At 44.3% G+C, this 18,433-nt stretch overlaps 1 protein-coding gene across 4 annotated transcripts in view; it reads right to left on the bottom strand.

Annotated features, from left to right (window-relative positions):
• The window catches only part of LYRM9 (LYR motif containing 9), a 30,005-nt gene extending 11,826 nt beyond the window's left edge, over positions 1 to 18,179 (bottom strand). Inside the window, exons 1-3 of one of the 4 annotated variants that reach the window (XM_063174195.1) lie at positions 18,107 to 18,163; positions 7,497 to 7,569; positions 5,973 to 6,038 (exon numbers count right to left, since the gene is read on the bottom strand). Coding sequence is in view for 2 of the 4 variants with exons in the window: in XM_063174192.1 (XP_063030262.1) it covers positions 7,497 to 7,501 (5 nt within the window). In the remaining 2 variants the exon portion in view is untranslated. Of the gene's footprint in view, positions 1 to 5,972; positions 6,039 to 7,496; positions 7,570 to 17,557; positions 17,938 to 18,106 lie in introns of those variants that run through there. The other 3 variants (XM_063174194.1, XM_063174192.1, XM_063174193.1) reach the window with 3 other exon arrangements.
• Between the last annotated feature and the right edge of the window lie 254 nt (positions 18,180 to 18,433).

Raw genomic sequence — 18,433 nt, forward strand, 5'->3', positions numbered from 1 at the left:
TGAAGCTAAGATGACACTATGCCACTGCTTTCAGTTTACTTTTTTCCCTGCTATTGTGAGTGTTTTTCAAGCAAATCCCCACAGTTCAACAGTCATGATCCCAATCCCTCCGAACTAGTTAAACAGCCACCAAAGCTGGGCTCCAGAGACTAGAAGTGTTAATTAAAGGACTGCAAGAGTTACCTGAGCTGTTGCTATTTACAGGTTGGCTCCTCCTTCCTGCTCAGCCCTCTCTTTCCCCAGTATACAGTATACAGGCTAGAGATGTGTTTTACTACTTTAAAGTATTACACCCTCAGAAGTCTTAACTCAGGAATTTATGATTCCCCATCCTTGTCAAACTTCACGATCTCAGGAAAAATAAGAATGCCAAAATAACAAAGAAATTTGAAGCCTTGTGAAACCTCTTTAACCACAAAACATCTTAGTTCATGTTGTGACATCAGTCCAGGAAGGCACCCAAGTGAACTGCTGCTACCCAGAAGGTTCTTCCTCTTTGCTCACATCTGTCCTCCCTTGCAGGTTTCCCAGATTCAGGTCTGTGAGTCCAGCCCCATGTGCCTGCAGCAGGGGCAGAACTCCCCCCTGTGGGCCACAGCTGCCCTCCCTGCTCATGGCACTGTCACACCTCCCCTCAGTCCCCAGTGGGTCACAGGAGCGCCTGGCACGTCCAGGGCAGCGTGAGGGGCTCTGCTGCCCCAGGCAAAGCAGCCAAGGTCTGTCTGTCCATGCGTCCCTGCCTGCTCACAGCACTGAGAGGCTCAGAGGGCTTGGCAGCCCCAGCTCCCTGCAGCCCCAGCCCTGCTGTGTGGGTGAGCACGGACAATGCTGCAGTCACTTCCAGCAGCCACGTCTCACTGGCTCTCATTGAGATCCTGGCTCTGATGTGATCGCTTCTGACGAGCCGGGGCCGGGCATTGTTGGGGTTTTGTCCTTTCTAAACATGAGCTGCAGAGTGCCCTTGCATGACTGATGGCAGCCAGGCCTGTTCACTTCTATTTCTGCTCCTCTGCCCTTTATGCTTTGATTGATGCACGAGGCAGAAGCAATGTCAGGTGGCTCTGCAGAACAATTTGGGGGGCACAGCCCTGCCGTGTAAAGTTTGCTTTACACAGTATTTGTAGAGCACATGAAGAGTTAAGAACTGGAAAATGACAGATCCTGAAGATGTCTTTGTTGACAAGGAATCACCACTGCTTGGACACCCTTCATGCAGTTCTACAGCATCAGGACCCGGCCTAATGCTATTCAACAATGTCACCAGTTTAAAAATATAAAACATAATAAATTATAATATAAATACAAAATATAGAATTGTAATTGATAAAACTTGAGAATGACAGAGAGGGCTAGAGCTGGGCATAATGGCTACTTGTATAAATTAACCAAAGCCACAGGGCAGATGTCTTACCTTACACTCTGGTTTGGTATCACACAGCACAGACATGCAATACTGCAAATAAAACACTCAGACTTTTGCAATCCTATACCAATGAGGAAACATGCTGCCCATGCTGAGGCCAGATTACCTTGTTCTGTATAATTAATAAGCATGATCAGACTAATTAGAGTAACATTCTTTGGTGCATACTCACTAGTGAGGACAGGAACCTTCCTGGTTTAGGTGCAATTCAAACTTCTCCACTTTTTCTCCTGAAAATTATTCTCCTGGCTTAAAGGAAATTCTGAAAGGCACAAGTTCAAAAGAACTTTTTCTTCTCAGCTCTGAATTGCTCAGTTCAACTGAACAAAATTAATTTTGTTCACAGTGGCCAAATCTGTACATATTTACCTCTGGGATCATGCTTGAATAAGAATTATCAACTTTAAGCCAAAACCGCCTGTTCATTCCTTTCTTGTAAATATTGTATTTTGAAACGATCCAGTGCTTAGTTCCATTTCAGCAATTGTGATTCTCCCAACTACTTCATGTCAGTTAGTGCAACAGCTTTCTGGCTGAGGTTGTATCACCTTCTGAAACATCCAACTGGGCACCAAATAAGCTGCTACAACTGTTCTTGACAGACAGACACCCAGCTGGCAGCATAAGGCATGGAAGTGCCTTTGAAGGGCAAAACCATGCTGTCAGATTAATGACCACATTAACTCTATGGACTATGGCTCAGACAAGCATGGGAAGAATAGTAAGTCTTACATAAGGTTTTTTAGTGGCTTCTCACTATTCAGGAAGGACTGAAATTGGTTAAAGTTTATTTTACCATTATTCTTTAACACATGCTTACTTTGCTCATGCAATTCAACTTTATAATTTTTTCAAGGAAAAGTCAAGACAGTAAATCAAGGAGCTGTCAGTGCAGAAAGAGCTCTTAGGAAAGTACAAGAATTGCAAACATCCCACTCAGCTTACAAGGGAATAAACCCTGTGCAGTGTGACCTCTCCTTTTCCTGCTCCCCCAGCACATCCCTTCCAGCCCTGGCTGTGCACATAATCCCTGGATGGTGACAATGGGGCTTGTGCCCTGCCCAGGGACTGACACCTCATCCTGGAGTTGTCCTTCCCAGCTCACATTATCCTTCACTGCAGTGTCAGGAACAACTCAATGTCTGTTATTCCAAATCCACACCTGCTGAAATTTAGCATCTGCCAATCCTTCACTCTCAATCACAGCAATAATCTGAGCCAACTCCTTTCCTGGCATAAACCCTGTCTGTGGTGGAATTAAACCACGGATGAATTTGACCCACCACATCCTGAGCAGAATCCACATTCCTGGAGCAGTGTTTACAAGCAGCAGTATTACAGGACATGTAAGTCTGGGAGCCTTTAGCCTCTTAGGGGGATTGGCCCAGCTCACTAATCAGGGATTGTTTCCATACCAACAGCTAATCAGGGGCAGATCCTGCCATGTCTTCGGGACACTTCTGAGCTCTTAAAGCCACAGCTCAAGTTTTCCCCAAAACTTCACTGTCATTCTCCAAGGCCTAGTCTAGCTCAAAGGTAATCTAAGGAAAAGGAAGGTAGGGGCAGTGAGAAGCTCTCACAAGTACAGACACCCCCCAGAACCCCACAGGACATTTGCTCTCGGTGGTACAGGGATTGCTCTTCACTGATTACGCACAACACACCCCCTCTATTGAGTAACCACACTAATTTAGAGCGCTACTGAGTAACTGCACTAATTTAGAGCTCTGGCAGAGATGAAGGGGGTGAGAGAGAACTCTTTTCCCTTTGCATTTATCAATACTCATCTGAGTGAACGAGCATGGCAGGACAATTCTGAGTGGCAAAAACATTTGATGGAAATGGAGCTGCCTTAGGTTTCACCCATGATTCTGGTCTGCTTACATTTGGTGAAACCTCAGGAAAAGGGGGATAAAAGCTTTGGTTCAATCGAAGTCCTGGTGGTAACCTCCAGCGCTAATAATTAACTCAATTATGCTGAATTAATTTGATATAATTATCGGTGATGAAGCAAAGACAGCGACCCAGAGAAACTTTGAGAGACAGGAAGAACAGAAGTCCTAACAATACAAAATACCCTATTAATAGCATATTTTTTCCCTCCAAACTGAGTCAAAGACACAAAATGAGTTCATTACAGTCATCTGGCTTCACTCAACCCTCCAAATTACCCCCGTACCCAGACAAATAGCTGTGAAATCCAGCAAGTGCACTAGAATTACAGCAGGCCCTGACGAATTTGACATAGCACTCAGCACAAGTGTCTGTCCCCATCCAATTACCTAAACAATGAAGATTTAATAATACATTTAAGAGATCCACAATGATTCTCCTTTAACTGAAGATGTTAATTAGGAACACTTTTCTGTTGTACTGTTGTCAGTTGGGTGTTTTTTTTGAGGAACAATCTGGAGGATGCTGCTTATGGAGTCTTTTCATTTGATCTGCAGTTTTTATCGAGTATTTTCAGACTTATTCAGTTCAAAACAAACGAATCCCAGCTATAAAAACCAAACATCTACCTTTTTCCTCCCCCATTTAATATTTCTGTGATTTGCTTTGAGAGTATTACAGAAATGCCTTCCCTGCTATGAAAATACACACATTTTTACTGAGGGTTTTTTAATGCTTATGTGTTTAAAAAGAACAGAAAATGTCAGTGGAAGCAAAAATCAGATGTGGTTAAGTCTTGGGAGGTGGGTTAAATGACAATGAAATCCAAAGAATTCTATGCCAATTATTGCTGGAAGCAGCACCAGAACGTCTCAGGAGTGTGCCCAGCTGCCTCAGCCTGCAGGAAGCACCCCTGGCCTGTTTCAGGGTCAGACAAAGCCTTCAGCACCCAAGCCCCCCCAGGGCAGAGCACCCTGGCAGGACACAGCCCCAGGGCTGTCCCTGTCCCTGTGCACCCCAGCAGGACACAGCCACCGATGTAGCACCACGGATAGTCCCTGCCTGTTGCAAGGAATTTAACACCCGCAGCATCACTATATTTAACGTTTTACAGTCCTGCAGGACCAGTGACATCCACCCAAGGAGACCTGGGTGCCTTTGCTCTCTGGCTTCAGCCTGAAATGCTGCTTGACTTACCCCGTCACAATGCTGTAAATACACAAGTTTCCAAGCTTCTACTGCATTTTTATTATCCTTGGTGACAAGAATAAAAATATTACCTCTATCATCACCAATTGCTTCTGAGGAGAGATTCCTAGTGCTTCGATGTAAGAAATGAATAATATTTTTCCAATTTGCTAAGTAGGTGCTGCTCACACGCCCCCAGATCACTTCCTCCCTGAGTTCTGCTGGTTCTCAAACACAGCTGATCTTTCAGAACTCGATTTAATTGCCACCAGGCTCTGATCAGACTCATCAGTTCAAAGCAAGCTCCATTACATCCATAATTTATGTATTTGATTTCAACAGATCCTTTTGTGCCCAATAGTAAGGGGACAAAAAGTGTTTTCCATGGGGAAAATGCTAATGTTTTCTTAAAAACAAGTTTAAAAAAATATTATTTCTGTAGAGACACCACATTTTAAAGTGGCGTGAGGGATTTTTCAAAGGCTCCAACACTCATCTGGACAGTCACTCAAATTTTGTCTATGCCTCTTTCCTACAATCTCTTTCATTTAGAGAGCTGTTGTTGCTGCACGGGGACACATCCTGGGGAAGGGCAGGCACAGGCTGGAGAGAAGCACAGCTCCCCCTACTTCAGCCAGCACACAGGAACGAGCTGCGGGCTCAGCCAGCCCAAACGCACCTCGTACCCATCTGACACACAGGGGTGTGTGCGAAAGCCAGGAGCTCGGCAGCCCCACCCTGCCAGCACCCCGCCTCCCCCAGAACTCCCTCTGCCCACCCCAGCCCTGCTCTGCCGTCACAGCCTTCATTTTCCCTTTCATGGATTTTTGCTTGAAAAAGCATCACTGCCTCGATTGTCTATTTTCAGCCTGTATTTAAGAAAACCCTTTGGTTCCATTTGTAGCCACATCCTGTCTCAGCCTCCCCCTCTTTTTGTTCCTAAATATAAGGCTGATGCAATTTGATGTGACATGACAAAATAGCACATTTGCATTGGCAGAAACTTTCTCTCAGCAGCAGTAATTAAAGGGAGTAGATGAGACATTGCTGAAATTGGTGTTTATTTAGCCTGGAAATAAAAGGCTTCAAGATGTCTTGAGAGGGATGTTCAAGTGTGTCACGACCATGAAACTCATCAATGAGTGCCGCCTTCTACAGGCTTCCTTTCTGACAAAGAAATGGTCACTCAAACAATGTCATTGATTTAAAGAGAGTAAAAACAGAAATCAGAGTTCTGTACACCATATTCCTAACCAGTGAAAATTATTTCATGTGTTTCTTGGGATTATAAATAGTACCAGGACACTTGTGGTTCCACGTAAGACAAGGCCAGTCAATCTCTAACTTTAGAGCAAAGGCTCTCTAAACATGAGAGGAAAACCAAGATCTCATTGACCACATTAAGAATTAGGCACTTAAATATCTGAATTTTTGATCTGAGATGAAACAGCAGAGGACAGGTACTCACCTTCACTTACAACACAGACTTTTATTAATTCTCAAAGACAGAAATCCAGGAACAGCAGCCTGAATCCTGTAAGTTCAACAGGGTTCACATTACAGATTAAAATTAATCTACAAAACTCATGAAATAATTTACTGTGTCCAGTTTTGCTGAACAGATGCATAGCAAACACCCAACAGGGTCAGGTAATGTCAGCTTTCTGTACTCTGTTCCATTATTGATGACAGCAGTAGAACACAGTAGTGGAAGAAGAGCGATATTTAGAAGTTGTGGGGGTTTTCTTGATATTGAGAAGTAAATTTAGTTTACTTAATCCATATGAAGAATTCAGGGAAAGGTCTGGTAGTTGTTCCACAGGTCACAGGATTTAGTAGACATAATATGGTTTCAAGTGAAACTTCCTGCTCAGGAGCATCTTCCCTCTCCTTGTGCACACAAGGCTATTCTTTCAAACCCATCTGTGATCAGCTCAAAACCGGCAGCCCACGTTTTGAGCAGGCTCGTTTCCATCCTAACACAGATGGCACCAAGAACAGGGCAGGCCAGAAAAAAATCAGTTTGCATATTATGCTTCAGTTTTTATGGGTCAGATTACCATTCAAAGCCATCAAAATGGCAACCCATATGTGATGTGTCTGCCATCGGAACTGAAGTGATACACCATCAAAATCTTACAGGGCTGATTAGACAGCATTTGATTAACCATTGACTAAACTCTGATATTTAAAAGTAAAGACAGTTTCCTTCCCAAGAATTTTTTCACTCTGACAGACCAATAAAATTGCTTTGGTGAGTCAATAAGGAAAAGCCATTTTGCCATCTTCATCCCTGAACAACTGCATCAGCACGGCTCTCTTGGCAGAAGGGAGCTCAGCTTCTATGCCAAATATTCGCTTCCTCCATGAGCCAGGTGCAGATGTTGGCTATGTCATCTGTTCCAACTTCTTTGTTCTACAAGCCAGAAAATTGTTCCCACAGCTTTGGGGAGAAAACGGGGATCTGAAGAGCTCTTTGCATGCTTTCATTGATGGAAGAACATCAGATGCTTTAAAGAAACTCTCTCAGAAATAAGAAACGTGTCATTCCCCCACTTGTGACAATTAACCCACAGAAAGCTGTGCCCTATGGATCCCAAAGGGATGCTACAACAAGGTCAAAGCCATGGCATTCTGTTCCCAGCCTCCTCCACATCCTCTGCCTTCCTGCAGTGCAAGCTACAGCCCATGCCCTGCTCTAGGGAGGGCATTGTCCCAGATGCTCCAAAGACTCTGCTGCCACAGGGATAGGGTTTAACGTGGGCAGGCCTCTTCTGGGAGAAATGTCCCACTATGTTACCAGGCACCTGGAACTCAACTACCATGCTAATGGCCAGGGCCACCACCCTGTGTCACACTGCCAATGAGAACATTCTTCATTTACACATTTTTTCAGCCCTCTAGCCTCTCTACATGATATTTTGCTCAATGCTGATACTTCAGGTGCATATTCTCAACCAGATACAAGACACACAATGAAAAATTCACTTACAGCATCCACAGCAGAGGAACTTTAATTATCTTCACAGATTAGGCCTGTCCAAGTCCAAAAGTAAGCAAGAGACCTGCAGAGAAGAATCAATTTTCATTATCTGTTTCTCTTCAACTCGCTACTTGAAGTGCCATTAATAAAGAAGTGCTGAGAAGCCCATCCACAGCTCAATTTATCCCTATGGGAGCTTTCACTTTTGTCTGACCAGTTACATCAGACAGGAATGTATGGCTTTAACATGAACAGGCTGTTGCTTTCAGTCATCTACTCTGAAAAGCTTAAAAAAATATACCCTACAAAAAGATTTAAGTAGAGAGAAATTCTAACTGAGGAGAACTGACCCTTCAATATTTCCTGATAAGAGTTACTGGAGGTAAGAAAGCATTTACCTCCTTTAAAGAGGTAAACCTCACACTCAGAACTCTGTACAATGACATAATAATTACTTTACAGTATTCTGCTTACAAAAAACTGCTTTGGACCGAGGCAACAACAGACGGCACACAAGAAACTGCTTTTTCTCAAATACACAACTGTACAGTGAGTAAAGCAAAGCAACTCATTCTCTAAAGCCAACACTAATTTGTTTATTCAGAACCTCTCCTAAGTTTGTTGAAGTCAAGCAAACAGATTTCTCTGGCTATGCAAAGACATCTGGATCAGGTTTTATCTCAGATCCTGTCACAGAGATTTTCAAAAACTACTTAAAACAAAAGTCCTGGAAGATAACAATGACAGAGACTCTGAACTGATGTGTTTTGCCTCCCTTTGAAAGACAAGAGTCTTTGAAAAATCTAAGGCAAACTCTCAAGCACATTTACAAACACATGGATCAAAGACAGCTGTTGCCACAGATGATTCTTTTCCCCCCAAGTATTTAATAGTAGCACAACTTGGTGACATATGATGATTGACAACAGCTTGGGATGTTCAAGTTTTGGTATCTAATGTCAGCACTTATATTTGCCCTCTGAAGGCCATATCAAAATGCTCACAGGCAGACTTACTGTAATAGGCAATGTGAAACAAGAACCCAGAAGAACAGATTCAACTTTAAAAGCTCATCCTGAGCCCACTGACACTTCCTAGCTCTGGTACAAGAACTAAACACCTTATTTTCATCCATCACCTGAATTTTCCTTTGTGAGAGCAGAGGACCTCTGATAAAGATCTTGGCTGAGTGCTGCAGAAAACATTGTTAATTAGCACTTAGCAGATACACCTGCAGTTACTATCCCACCAGGACATTCACCACGCCCTTTCAGAAGTGCGGTCCTCCTCTGTTAACTCATAGCCAATGTAATACCCAGAGAGCAACACAATTAACTTCTCCTTAGGCTGATATTCAAACCAGCAGTTACTTCTATAATTCACTTAGCAGAGCATCAAGCACCTGGGCTCAGAAAGCTTTCCAAACCTACTCAACTGCACCCAGCTGAGCTTTGGGAACACAACAAAACAGTAGCTCTGTTTCATTGTTCAGTGATAAACAGTGCTTAAGGTCTAACTTGAATTTCCACTTTGGAAGTATCTTTTAAAGAAAAGTTCATGTCAAACTTGAGGTTCCTTTGTGCTGCCAAAATGTGTAAGGAGCACTGATGTAAATGTGAATTACACTCTTGACACAGTTACTAACTGGTATAAGTTAGTTAAAGCCAATAATCTCCAACTTGCTGCCCTATTTTTATCTACTAAAAGCCCAGTGCCTTCTTGTGATCCTCCAGTGCAAAGCTGACCTGCACTCAATCCCTTCTGTGCATCAGACTGGTGACAAGATTCCTGCATCTTCATATGCCACCTCCAAACAGCTGCAGCCTGGAACAATGCCTGCATGATAATGCTGATTTTATATAACCTTTAGAAACAGATAATAAAATTCTAGTGTGCCTCTAAAACATGTTTGAGAAAAACAGGCTTACTCCATGCACAGACATACTTCCAAGCAAAACTTGGGAGCCCGTGTTCATTCCTTTCTATGAGGGAGCAACAATATTGCTGTTCAATTTCTTATTTATCCTGTATCGTACATGCTCGCCATATCCAAAAGGAATAAAGAAATGTGATCTGTAAAGTCTTTACACTTTAATAAAGTGATTGGTAATAATGTACTGAAGGTAAACAGCTATAAATCTGCTGTTTCTAGCATGCTAAAACTTATTTATCCGTTTGTCTTTACGGAAATTTGTTTCAGAGGGCAAAGATCAAAGCCACACACACATTATTTTTCAGAGGGCTGCCAATGTTTGTTCATGGAATGATGAATCCCATTTATTGCGTTACAGCCCTGTCTCTGTAAGCCACAACTCTGCTTCCCACTGGTGTGAGAACAGGACCAGGAGCAGAATCAACTGCCCTGCTCACACCTCTCCTCCCCAGCACGAACTGGTCAGCTTCTACTGAGAGAAACATTTCCATAACAGTCTGACCAGACTTCTCCCTCGTTTGTTTGCAATGAAAGAGTTAATATCTGTGACCCAAATATGGAGACCCATTTTAAACTTGCTGAAAATTGCTTTTTAATCCTAGCTCTCGAGGATTTCCTTTGAAACCATCTGCCATGCACGCTGGGTACTCTTTCCCTGTATATATGCAGGATTACTATAATATGGATTCTTTTGTGTAACTTAATACATTTCAGCATATTAAAAATTTGTTGAAATTTCCATTCTTTTCTGATTTCAAGTGCCACAAAAATGACTGTACAAGTCAAAACCACTGACAAAGCCAGCATCCATATTTATCTTATTTACTGCAGTATTTACCTTGCAATTCTAATATTTAGTCAGTCTGACGTTGGCTGGGTTTAAGGAATAGTTTTGAGTTATTAATATAACTAACGCACATGCTTCAAATCAAGTTCAAGAATTTTGCTGGATAGAAATGGATTTAATCATGTGCTTTACCATGCTTAAATTTCTTGTGCTTACTTTCAAGTCTGGAAGACCAAACATCATAATTATTAGAGATCAGAAAATATTTCCTGATATTATTTCAAATCTATTGCCCAGCTTTTTCTATTTTCTTGCTACAAACCTTTATGCAATTTAATTTTTATAGTACATATGCTGAAGAGAAATAAAACCATCACACTTGTAAATAAACTGAATTTTAAGATTGGCACATGCCACTATGTATATTTTAGCAAATATCCAAAACGTAAACCAAAGAAAGTGTATTGCTTACTATCACAATAATCACAGCTAGAGTGATTGAAAATAGCAAACATTCAGCAAGCTAGATTTATAATCAATTTATTGAATCAGCCTATAAAGAAAAAAAAATCTAAATCCCAGCACAATTATCAAGCATCTTCAGAGTGAAATACTTTTCCTGTGAACTTCTTTGTTCCACAAAAACACATCTCAGAGCACCAAACCTGTGCCTGGGCTTCCTGAGCAGCCCTGGGTCCTCGCTCACATGATTCATTTCACAGCCACTCACCCAAGAGCTAATGCAAGCAAGCGGCAATGCAGAATCCCCCTCCAAACCAGAGGGAGGATCCTGTTCCCTTTGATGCCTTTTCCCTAGAAAGGAGTTGTGTTAGATGGGATAAAAATACACAGGATAGATCTACACATGCAGATGTTGGGAGAATATAGAGAGGAAAAAACAAGCAAATCATTTTGTTTCAGCAGTAACAGATGTTGAAGCATCATCCTGCAGACATGTTACTTTTAATACAATACTGCTCATAAAGTGAGGGGGGAGGACAGAATCAATGCCCAATTACCCAGTTTTTTCAGGGTTTCCATTTTAATGAGCTTCCTGGATGATTCTGTCCTTTTAATTTTCCTCTTCTAATAATCCTATCAAATTAGTTTTGTCTAAAACATCAGCAAAAAGAAAATCAGCTGTCTAACAAAATCCTAAAATTGCTGGTAGCAAGTTCTTAAAAATGACACATTATTCATCATTTAGTTGTGTATAAATGCAGAGCAATTCCCAAGATCCTACAGCATTGCTGGGATTAGACTTTGAGTGACTGAAAACAGCCTCATGTCCCGACACATCTGCTAATGGCAAACGGATAGAAACAGACTAACAGTGCAATGGCATTTGCAGATAGATCAGTGCTGAAAAAACAACCAAATGCAGAACAAATAGATTAAAGCCACCTTTCTGTGGCTAAGGGAGGGATTAGGGGAAGCCTGGCCTGCATTCCAGCTGCAGACTAACCTGCTTTCCTGCCAGACTGCATCTGCCACTCCCGTTACCAACAGTGGCAGTGACTTCCCACCTGCCACCTGGCCATGCGAGGAGCTGGAGACACCAGGGGTGGCCATGGAGCCACTGCTGCAGCCAGAGAGCTCACAGAGCTCACATCCCCTGAATACACCAGGCAGCAGAGCCCAAAACAGCCCTGCACGCCCTCTGCCGTGAACAGTGCCCGGCCTCGCAGCCAAGGACAGGGCAAGCACGAGCAAGAGCTCCAGTGATGGCACCCACAACCTCTGAACAAAAAACGTCAAGACAAACCTCCAACAGCCATAAATGTCTACTGAGCAGCTTCCTTACAACCCACTGGTCCCCCAATACCAAAGGAATTAGTGATGCAGAACTAATTGATACAAATCTCCTGAGGGGAGAATTGCTGCTGGTTATCTCAAGATGAGAAATTTAGTCCAGAAGGATAAATTGGACAGACAGCTGAAAAGCTTTAGTTCTCCTGGTAGGAAAGGAATTGATCTGGTAAAGAAAGCCCTTAAAGCGATATTATCGTGTCAAAAAAACAGGACTAGGAAAAATATTAAGAGTCTTAAGACAACTGAGAAAACCCTGAAAACTATGTTTGTATGAGTACAGCTAATTATTCCCACCTTCACACAAAAGATGAAAAACTGAAGATGTCAAAATTTTAACATTTCTCCTAGTTAAACTTATGTTATGAATATAATTATGAAACTGCTATAAAAATCCCTGTTCTTCAATTAGTGATTTAATTTTTGCATCTAGTATTTTTACTTATCAATTCCCCTTTCACCAAGTTGAAGAAAAATATAAGTATTCAGATATTCACAGGCATGTCAAAGATTCTATTCATGATCCTGGCAAATAGTTGTATCAGACTTTTTCTGGATTAATTTTACTGCCCAAATCCTCAATTCCATTAATTACATCAACAATTTTTTCGATAAACAAAATAACAACAGTTCATGTGCATGTCACATACGTCACATGTGCAGCCTGCATTTTTTGCTCCGAAGTGCACATATGCAAGATATACTTTCTTAAAAACATCAGATTTCAATTATGAAGGATTATGAAGCAACAACACAACAATGAATTCTCAAAATGCACCTGCAACCCCTGGAGCATTGGCTCATCAAGTTGTGGGACTTCAGGACGTGAGCTCTGCGCTGTACTCAGGGACAATGGGATGTCACAGCCCAGCAGCTCATGCCATCCCTGCTGCTGGGCCCAACGCTCTCCTGAGGCTGTCAGGGAACCAAACACCCCAAACTAGCTGAGGGTGGAAAAATCTCAGCAAGAGCTCTCAAACTAACCAAATTCTCCATGTACAACCAATGCCTCTTTTCTGTCTGACCACAGAGACAGAGCTTCCATCACCAGAACCAGTGACTCCAAAGTTCCATGGAAGGGAAGATTTCCAAAGCTGCCATCTTCCTTGGACAGCAGGTTTGAATTGAGACAGGAACTGAAGTGCATGATGTGACTCAGTGCTGAGTTCAGCCTATCCAGGCTGTGGCACACCCCACCAGCTGAGAATCTCTGCTCTCCACAGGGGCCACAGCCACCCTGAACCTTAGACAGGGTAATTCAGAGCACCTCTACTCAACTTGTGGCTTGGCATTGTTTCACCTACCAGTTTACTCCAGAAACAGTGGATCCTGGAGAACAAGGTCAATCAACATGGGACATACTTAAATAAGCAGCAAACAACGATGCAACTCTTGGAAAAAACATAAATGTACCATCACACAGAGATTAAAATCATGCATTGCTTTTTGCCTGGAGAGGAGGAAAAGGAAATAGCCTGCTTCTCTCCCCTCTCCAAAACCCATCATTTAGGGATGCTGCTCGCACAAGGACAAGTGCCTTGTGGTGATGCTTTCAATTCTGCACCTTCTAGGGAAGATAACACACTGTGGAGCTATTTTAAGAACATCTCATTCACAAAGGTCTCCAATTCCGTCTTCAGAGACAGAGACGATTTTCTTGCTGCTTCAACATCTTTACTGGCTTGACATTTGCTTCAGAGGGAATTCATTTGCTGTTCCAACATCAGAATGGAGCAAGAGCAGCTGCCAGGAGAGGGATAAAAGGAAACACTGTCGACAAAGAGCAGCAGGGTCATTTCTGGTGCAAAGAAATATAGAACAGAGAGAACCACAGAACTGACACTTTCTCCAGAAAGCAGCAGGGGATAAAGATGTCCCCTCTGCCTCCTGCAACTGGTGTTTGGGAAGGGACTAAACAATCAGGCTTAAGTTTGTAAATGACTAATTATTACAAACCAACTGTAAGCCCCTGAGCATTCCCAGGTAAAGCCAAGTTCATGCTTAAATGCTGCAGTCAGCAAAGAACTCAGCAAGTCCTTCAGAACTCTCAAAAGAAAACACTTCTGGCTAGAAAGCTCTGCAGAGCACAAGCTCAGTGTTTAGGAGGTGACATTTTTGGGATGATTTCAAGCTGCAGTGCCAATCTTGACCATCATGTCTGTAGATGGAGCACACTGGACAGACTTGGGGCAGGGCTGTGACCCCACCACAAAAAACTGCTCAGCAAGAGCCAGAGGGGCTGATGGGCCAGGGAGGCAACAGAGGTACCTGCAGAGTCTGATATCCAACATCAGGGAGAAGCTCAGTCTTGGATGACACCATCTGTCACTCACACCAGCTGTCCCCTACCCCATCCCAGGCACATCATGCTGCCCTGCTGCAGGAAGCACCATCCCATCATTTCACTGCTGTCCAAGGCAGTGCCACATTCCCCAGTGCTGCTCCAAAGAGTCACCCTGCCTGTTGGCCTGACTGCCAGCCTCATCAGGGGTCACCTGCTCGGTTGGATCACTCCATTCTTTTCCCTCTATCTTATTAAAATGTTGCCCTGAGTAGGGCAAGGATTTGTCTCTCGTTCACAAGACAAGCAGATCCTGCCCTCCTCCTAGATGAAGGAATATTGCCATCCTTTCAAAAGTTAGGAGAAACAAAGCTACAAAACCAAACGCTACCAAAGCTAAACCAAAATATTCCTTCCCCTGCTCCTCTCTGAATTTTATTAATGGAGGAATTTATTATTTTCCAGTTTCACAGATAAAAGGTTTTAAAGACAAAAACTCTGGAAAATTATTCCTTGCAAAGAAAAGTGCTAATGTACTTGATTAACAGCAATTTTAATCCCATGATATTTCGTGTATATGCTTATTCTGTTGCACGTTAGGATCACAGTTTATTTGGAGCGTGGTATTTATCTGACTAACCAAACCTGCTCAGATTCACAGGCATGAGCACCATGTTTCTGACACCTTAAGGGCTCCAGCATCAGGATTTATGAATTAAATATTTCCAGGGTGTTATAGAACACTGAGGACTGTATCTGCAGTGTTACATCAGGGTGTGTGTGGGCTTGTCAAACACCCACATGATAAATTATCAATAGTGCAGCTCAGAGCACCCCTTTTGAGGATCAGAGACAAATCTGTGCATTTTATTATGCTTTGTTCCGCTTAATGTTATTTATTTCTGCATTAAAGGTTCACAAAACCCCTACATGCCTAAATGCTGAAGGATATTCATACACAACACACGATCAAAAGACTTATTCCAATATTTCAAGTCCTGTTTTCACAGTTAGGTCATGTGGGATAAGAAAAAAATGCTGACAAGTTATGTCTGGAACTGGACAATTACATTTTATATTGTTCAAGACGATACAATCTTTTGTGTAGAATTTTAAGGTTAAAACACTGCTGAGGAGCATTAAAGAAACAGGACTAGCTGATTACAAAGTGTCTACCATCCCTTGCCTGTATGCAGAGCACTGTCAAGGAGATTATACCCCTGCAAACCAAGTGTCAAATCCTAGAGGAAAATAAATCTCTCAAGAATCAGAAAGGACTAAACTTGAAGCTGTGGATTTTAAAAAATGAACAAGTGTGAGCCCAGTGTTTCTGACGCACAGTACTGACTTCTACACGCAGTAACAGACCTCTGCTGAGGAACCAAAGGGTCTATTAGGTGAGCACTTTGCAAGTTTCGTGTTTTCTTTACTACTCTTCTGTTTTTTCCTTACACATACTTCCCTATGAATCAACTTGACCTTGTCCTCCTTAACCTTCAGAGCATGAGCAGCCTAAAAGCAGTTGAACGGAGAGCTGTTAAGTTTCAGTGTGACAGAGGCCAGGGACACCAGCTGAAGCGTTTGTGAACGCAGTGTGCAAGGCAGATACACTGGGCAGGGTGGGCCACCCAGCGTGGCACCTGACAGAACTCCATCTGGGCACCAAGATAAGTTCATCCCTCACCAGGCCTCACCTCACCGAGCGGGGCTGCTGCAGCTGCCAAGGGCAAACAGAACAACGTGGCTGCAGCATTCTGAAATCAATACAGTGGGTCCCAGATTTTACCAACACTTCACAGATGGAAGCTGGGGAGTGCAGTTTGGAGTGATCTGGTCAAGGACTGTCAGGAAACACGTGCCAGTGCCAGGACTGCAAACCCTGCACTGCTGATGCTGAGAATCCACCAGCATGACAGCATCTAACGACACTTTCAGGGTACTTCTAAGGCAAGACACTTCTTTACCCAGTAAAGTACCTGACTGAACAAACAGTTAAGGTGACACTGTGTGCTCAGACTTGAATAATGGCACTGAGACACTGACCTGCAAATACTCTGAGAACCCAGCTTCCCATACAAGGATTATTAGGCCACTGCTCCCTTTTACTACTTGAAAAGGTTTTGCAGAAGAGAAAAGTCCATAATGAAAACGTGTGGGAGAGTTTTAAACGCCTTCCAGTCCTGCCAATACAGTCCTATGCCCTTTTGTACCCCTTCTTTCCTTCTCCCCCACACCACACCCCCAGAGCCCGAGGGGAAGCAGAAACCAGGAGAACCCTTGGGGTGCGTTGCATTCAGACCCAGCTTGTTATCAGCTCCCACAGAAACCTCAACCAGCTACAAATGTGAGTGCTAAATAAGTATTCTGTCTCCTCTTCCAAGAGGTGATATAAAATGGCTGTAAATCAAAATTTGCTTGTTTTTTTTTTTTTCTTAAGTGCAGTCTCTGTTTTTAAAATGGTGACATGACAGCAAAACTCTGATATAATTCCAGACTGGACTATTAGTAACCGTATTTCCAAATGCAACAGGGATAGGTTTAAGGAACCCATCTTCAGTCTTGCAAGACTTTTCTTGATTATATTCTTGTAAAGCAGGCAAAAATTACCAAACCCCATTGTTATAAAGTATCCCCAAGGTATCAAACCCATTCTTGCAAATATTTTGCACTGAGGTTTTGGGAATCACAACAGACAGTCACACTTATATTCTCTCTTCCTCCCACTGCACAGGAACCCGATGCTGTCCAGTTTTCAGAGACAAACAGAAAGGACAGGGGACAGGACTGCACCTTCGGGGACCTGCTGGTAACACCTCAGCACTGCGTCTGTCCTGGCACAGCTCTGCTGGGCTCTTTTCTGCCAGGACAGGAGCCGGGGGCAGCGAAGGAGAGGCTCTCAGCTCGCTCCCAGCACAGCACCAGCAGATTCCCCCCTCAGTCCCTGACTGCCTCTGAACAGCTCCGTTCAGTTACCTGAAGGAACCTCTTTATCACCCTCACGGTAATTTAACTCTACCACTATGGGAAAGGCTCCAGTAACCTGGGAGAGTTTTTCTGAGGTAAAACTATTAATCAGATATGATTAATATTCACATGAGAAAATGGAAGGTGTTAAAACTGTCTAGTTTTTACCCACCCCTGTGTTTTAGGGAACACTGATGCCTTACGCAAAGACACTGCAGTCCCCAAGCATGCAGATTCATAACGTGAGGGAACTAGAACAACAACCAAAGAATATTTCGGTCCTGGTTAACACGTACCTCGCAGTGTGAACACCCTGAGCGTGTTCTGAGCACACTGAAGGGAGCCTCGCAGGGACTGCCTCGGGCAATGGGCCACGGCCTCGCTGCTGGGAGCATCTACACCCTCATTAGCGCTTTATTCCCTGTCCTGCCAAGGGGAGCTCACGCGCGCCGTGACAAGGTGCCACCAGCTGCTGCCACAGCCCAGGGGCCTCGTTGCCCGCCCCGCATTCGCCGCTCTCCGGTCCTTAGAGACTCGAAAAACAGGCCCAAAGCCCCGCAGACCCTCACACCCTTCGCGGGCAGCCCCCGTCGGCCCCCGTGCTGCGGGACCGGCCCCGGCGGGACGGAGCAGGCTCGGCCCACAGCCAGCGGGACCTGAGGGCACCGTGACCCGGGCGGGAGCAGAGAGGGCACAGAGGAGCCGCTGGCAGGGACGGGGCAGTCGCAGGGCACCAGGCCGGCGGGACCCGGCAGGACCCGCAGCCCGCCCTCAGAGCGGCTCGCGCCCCGCTTCCCGCCGCCCCCTCAGCGCCCACAGTGACCCCGCGCGCGCCGCGTCCTCACCTCAACCCGCCCCGGGCCGCTATTGGCCCCGTCCGCCGCCCGTCAGCAGAACTCCTCCGCCCATTGGCCGCTTGCCGCCTGTGGGCGGGCGCAACGGCCGCTTCCTCATCCGTCACGCGGCGCCGTGCTCCGTGATTTGTGGAGCGGCGGCTCCTTCACCGCCCACCGGCTCCGACCACTGGTGAGGAGAGCCGTCGGTCTCGCCGCCGCCCCGCCTCCCAGTGCCATTGGCCCAGTAACCTCTTTTCTGGCTTTCGTTCCTCTTCATTGGCTAATTGGATTGGATGGGCGGCTGCGATTGGGCGAAAAGCGGGTCCCGGAGGCGGG

This window comes from Melospiza melodia, chromosome 21 (genome assembly GCF_035770615.1).
Source record: "Melospiza melodia melodia isolate bMelMel2 chromosome 21, bMelMel2.pri, whole genome shotgun sequence".
NCBI classification, from domain to species: Eukaryota; Metazoa; Chordata; class Aves; order Passeriformes; family Passerellidae; genus Melospiza; species Melospiza melodia.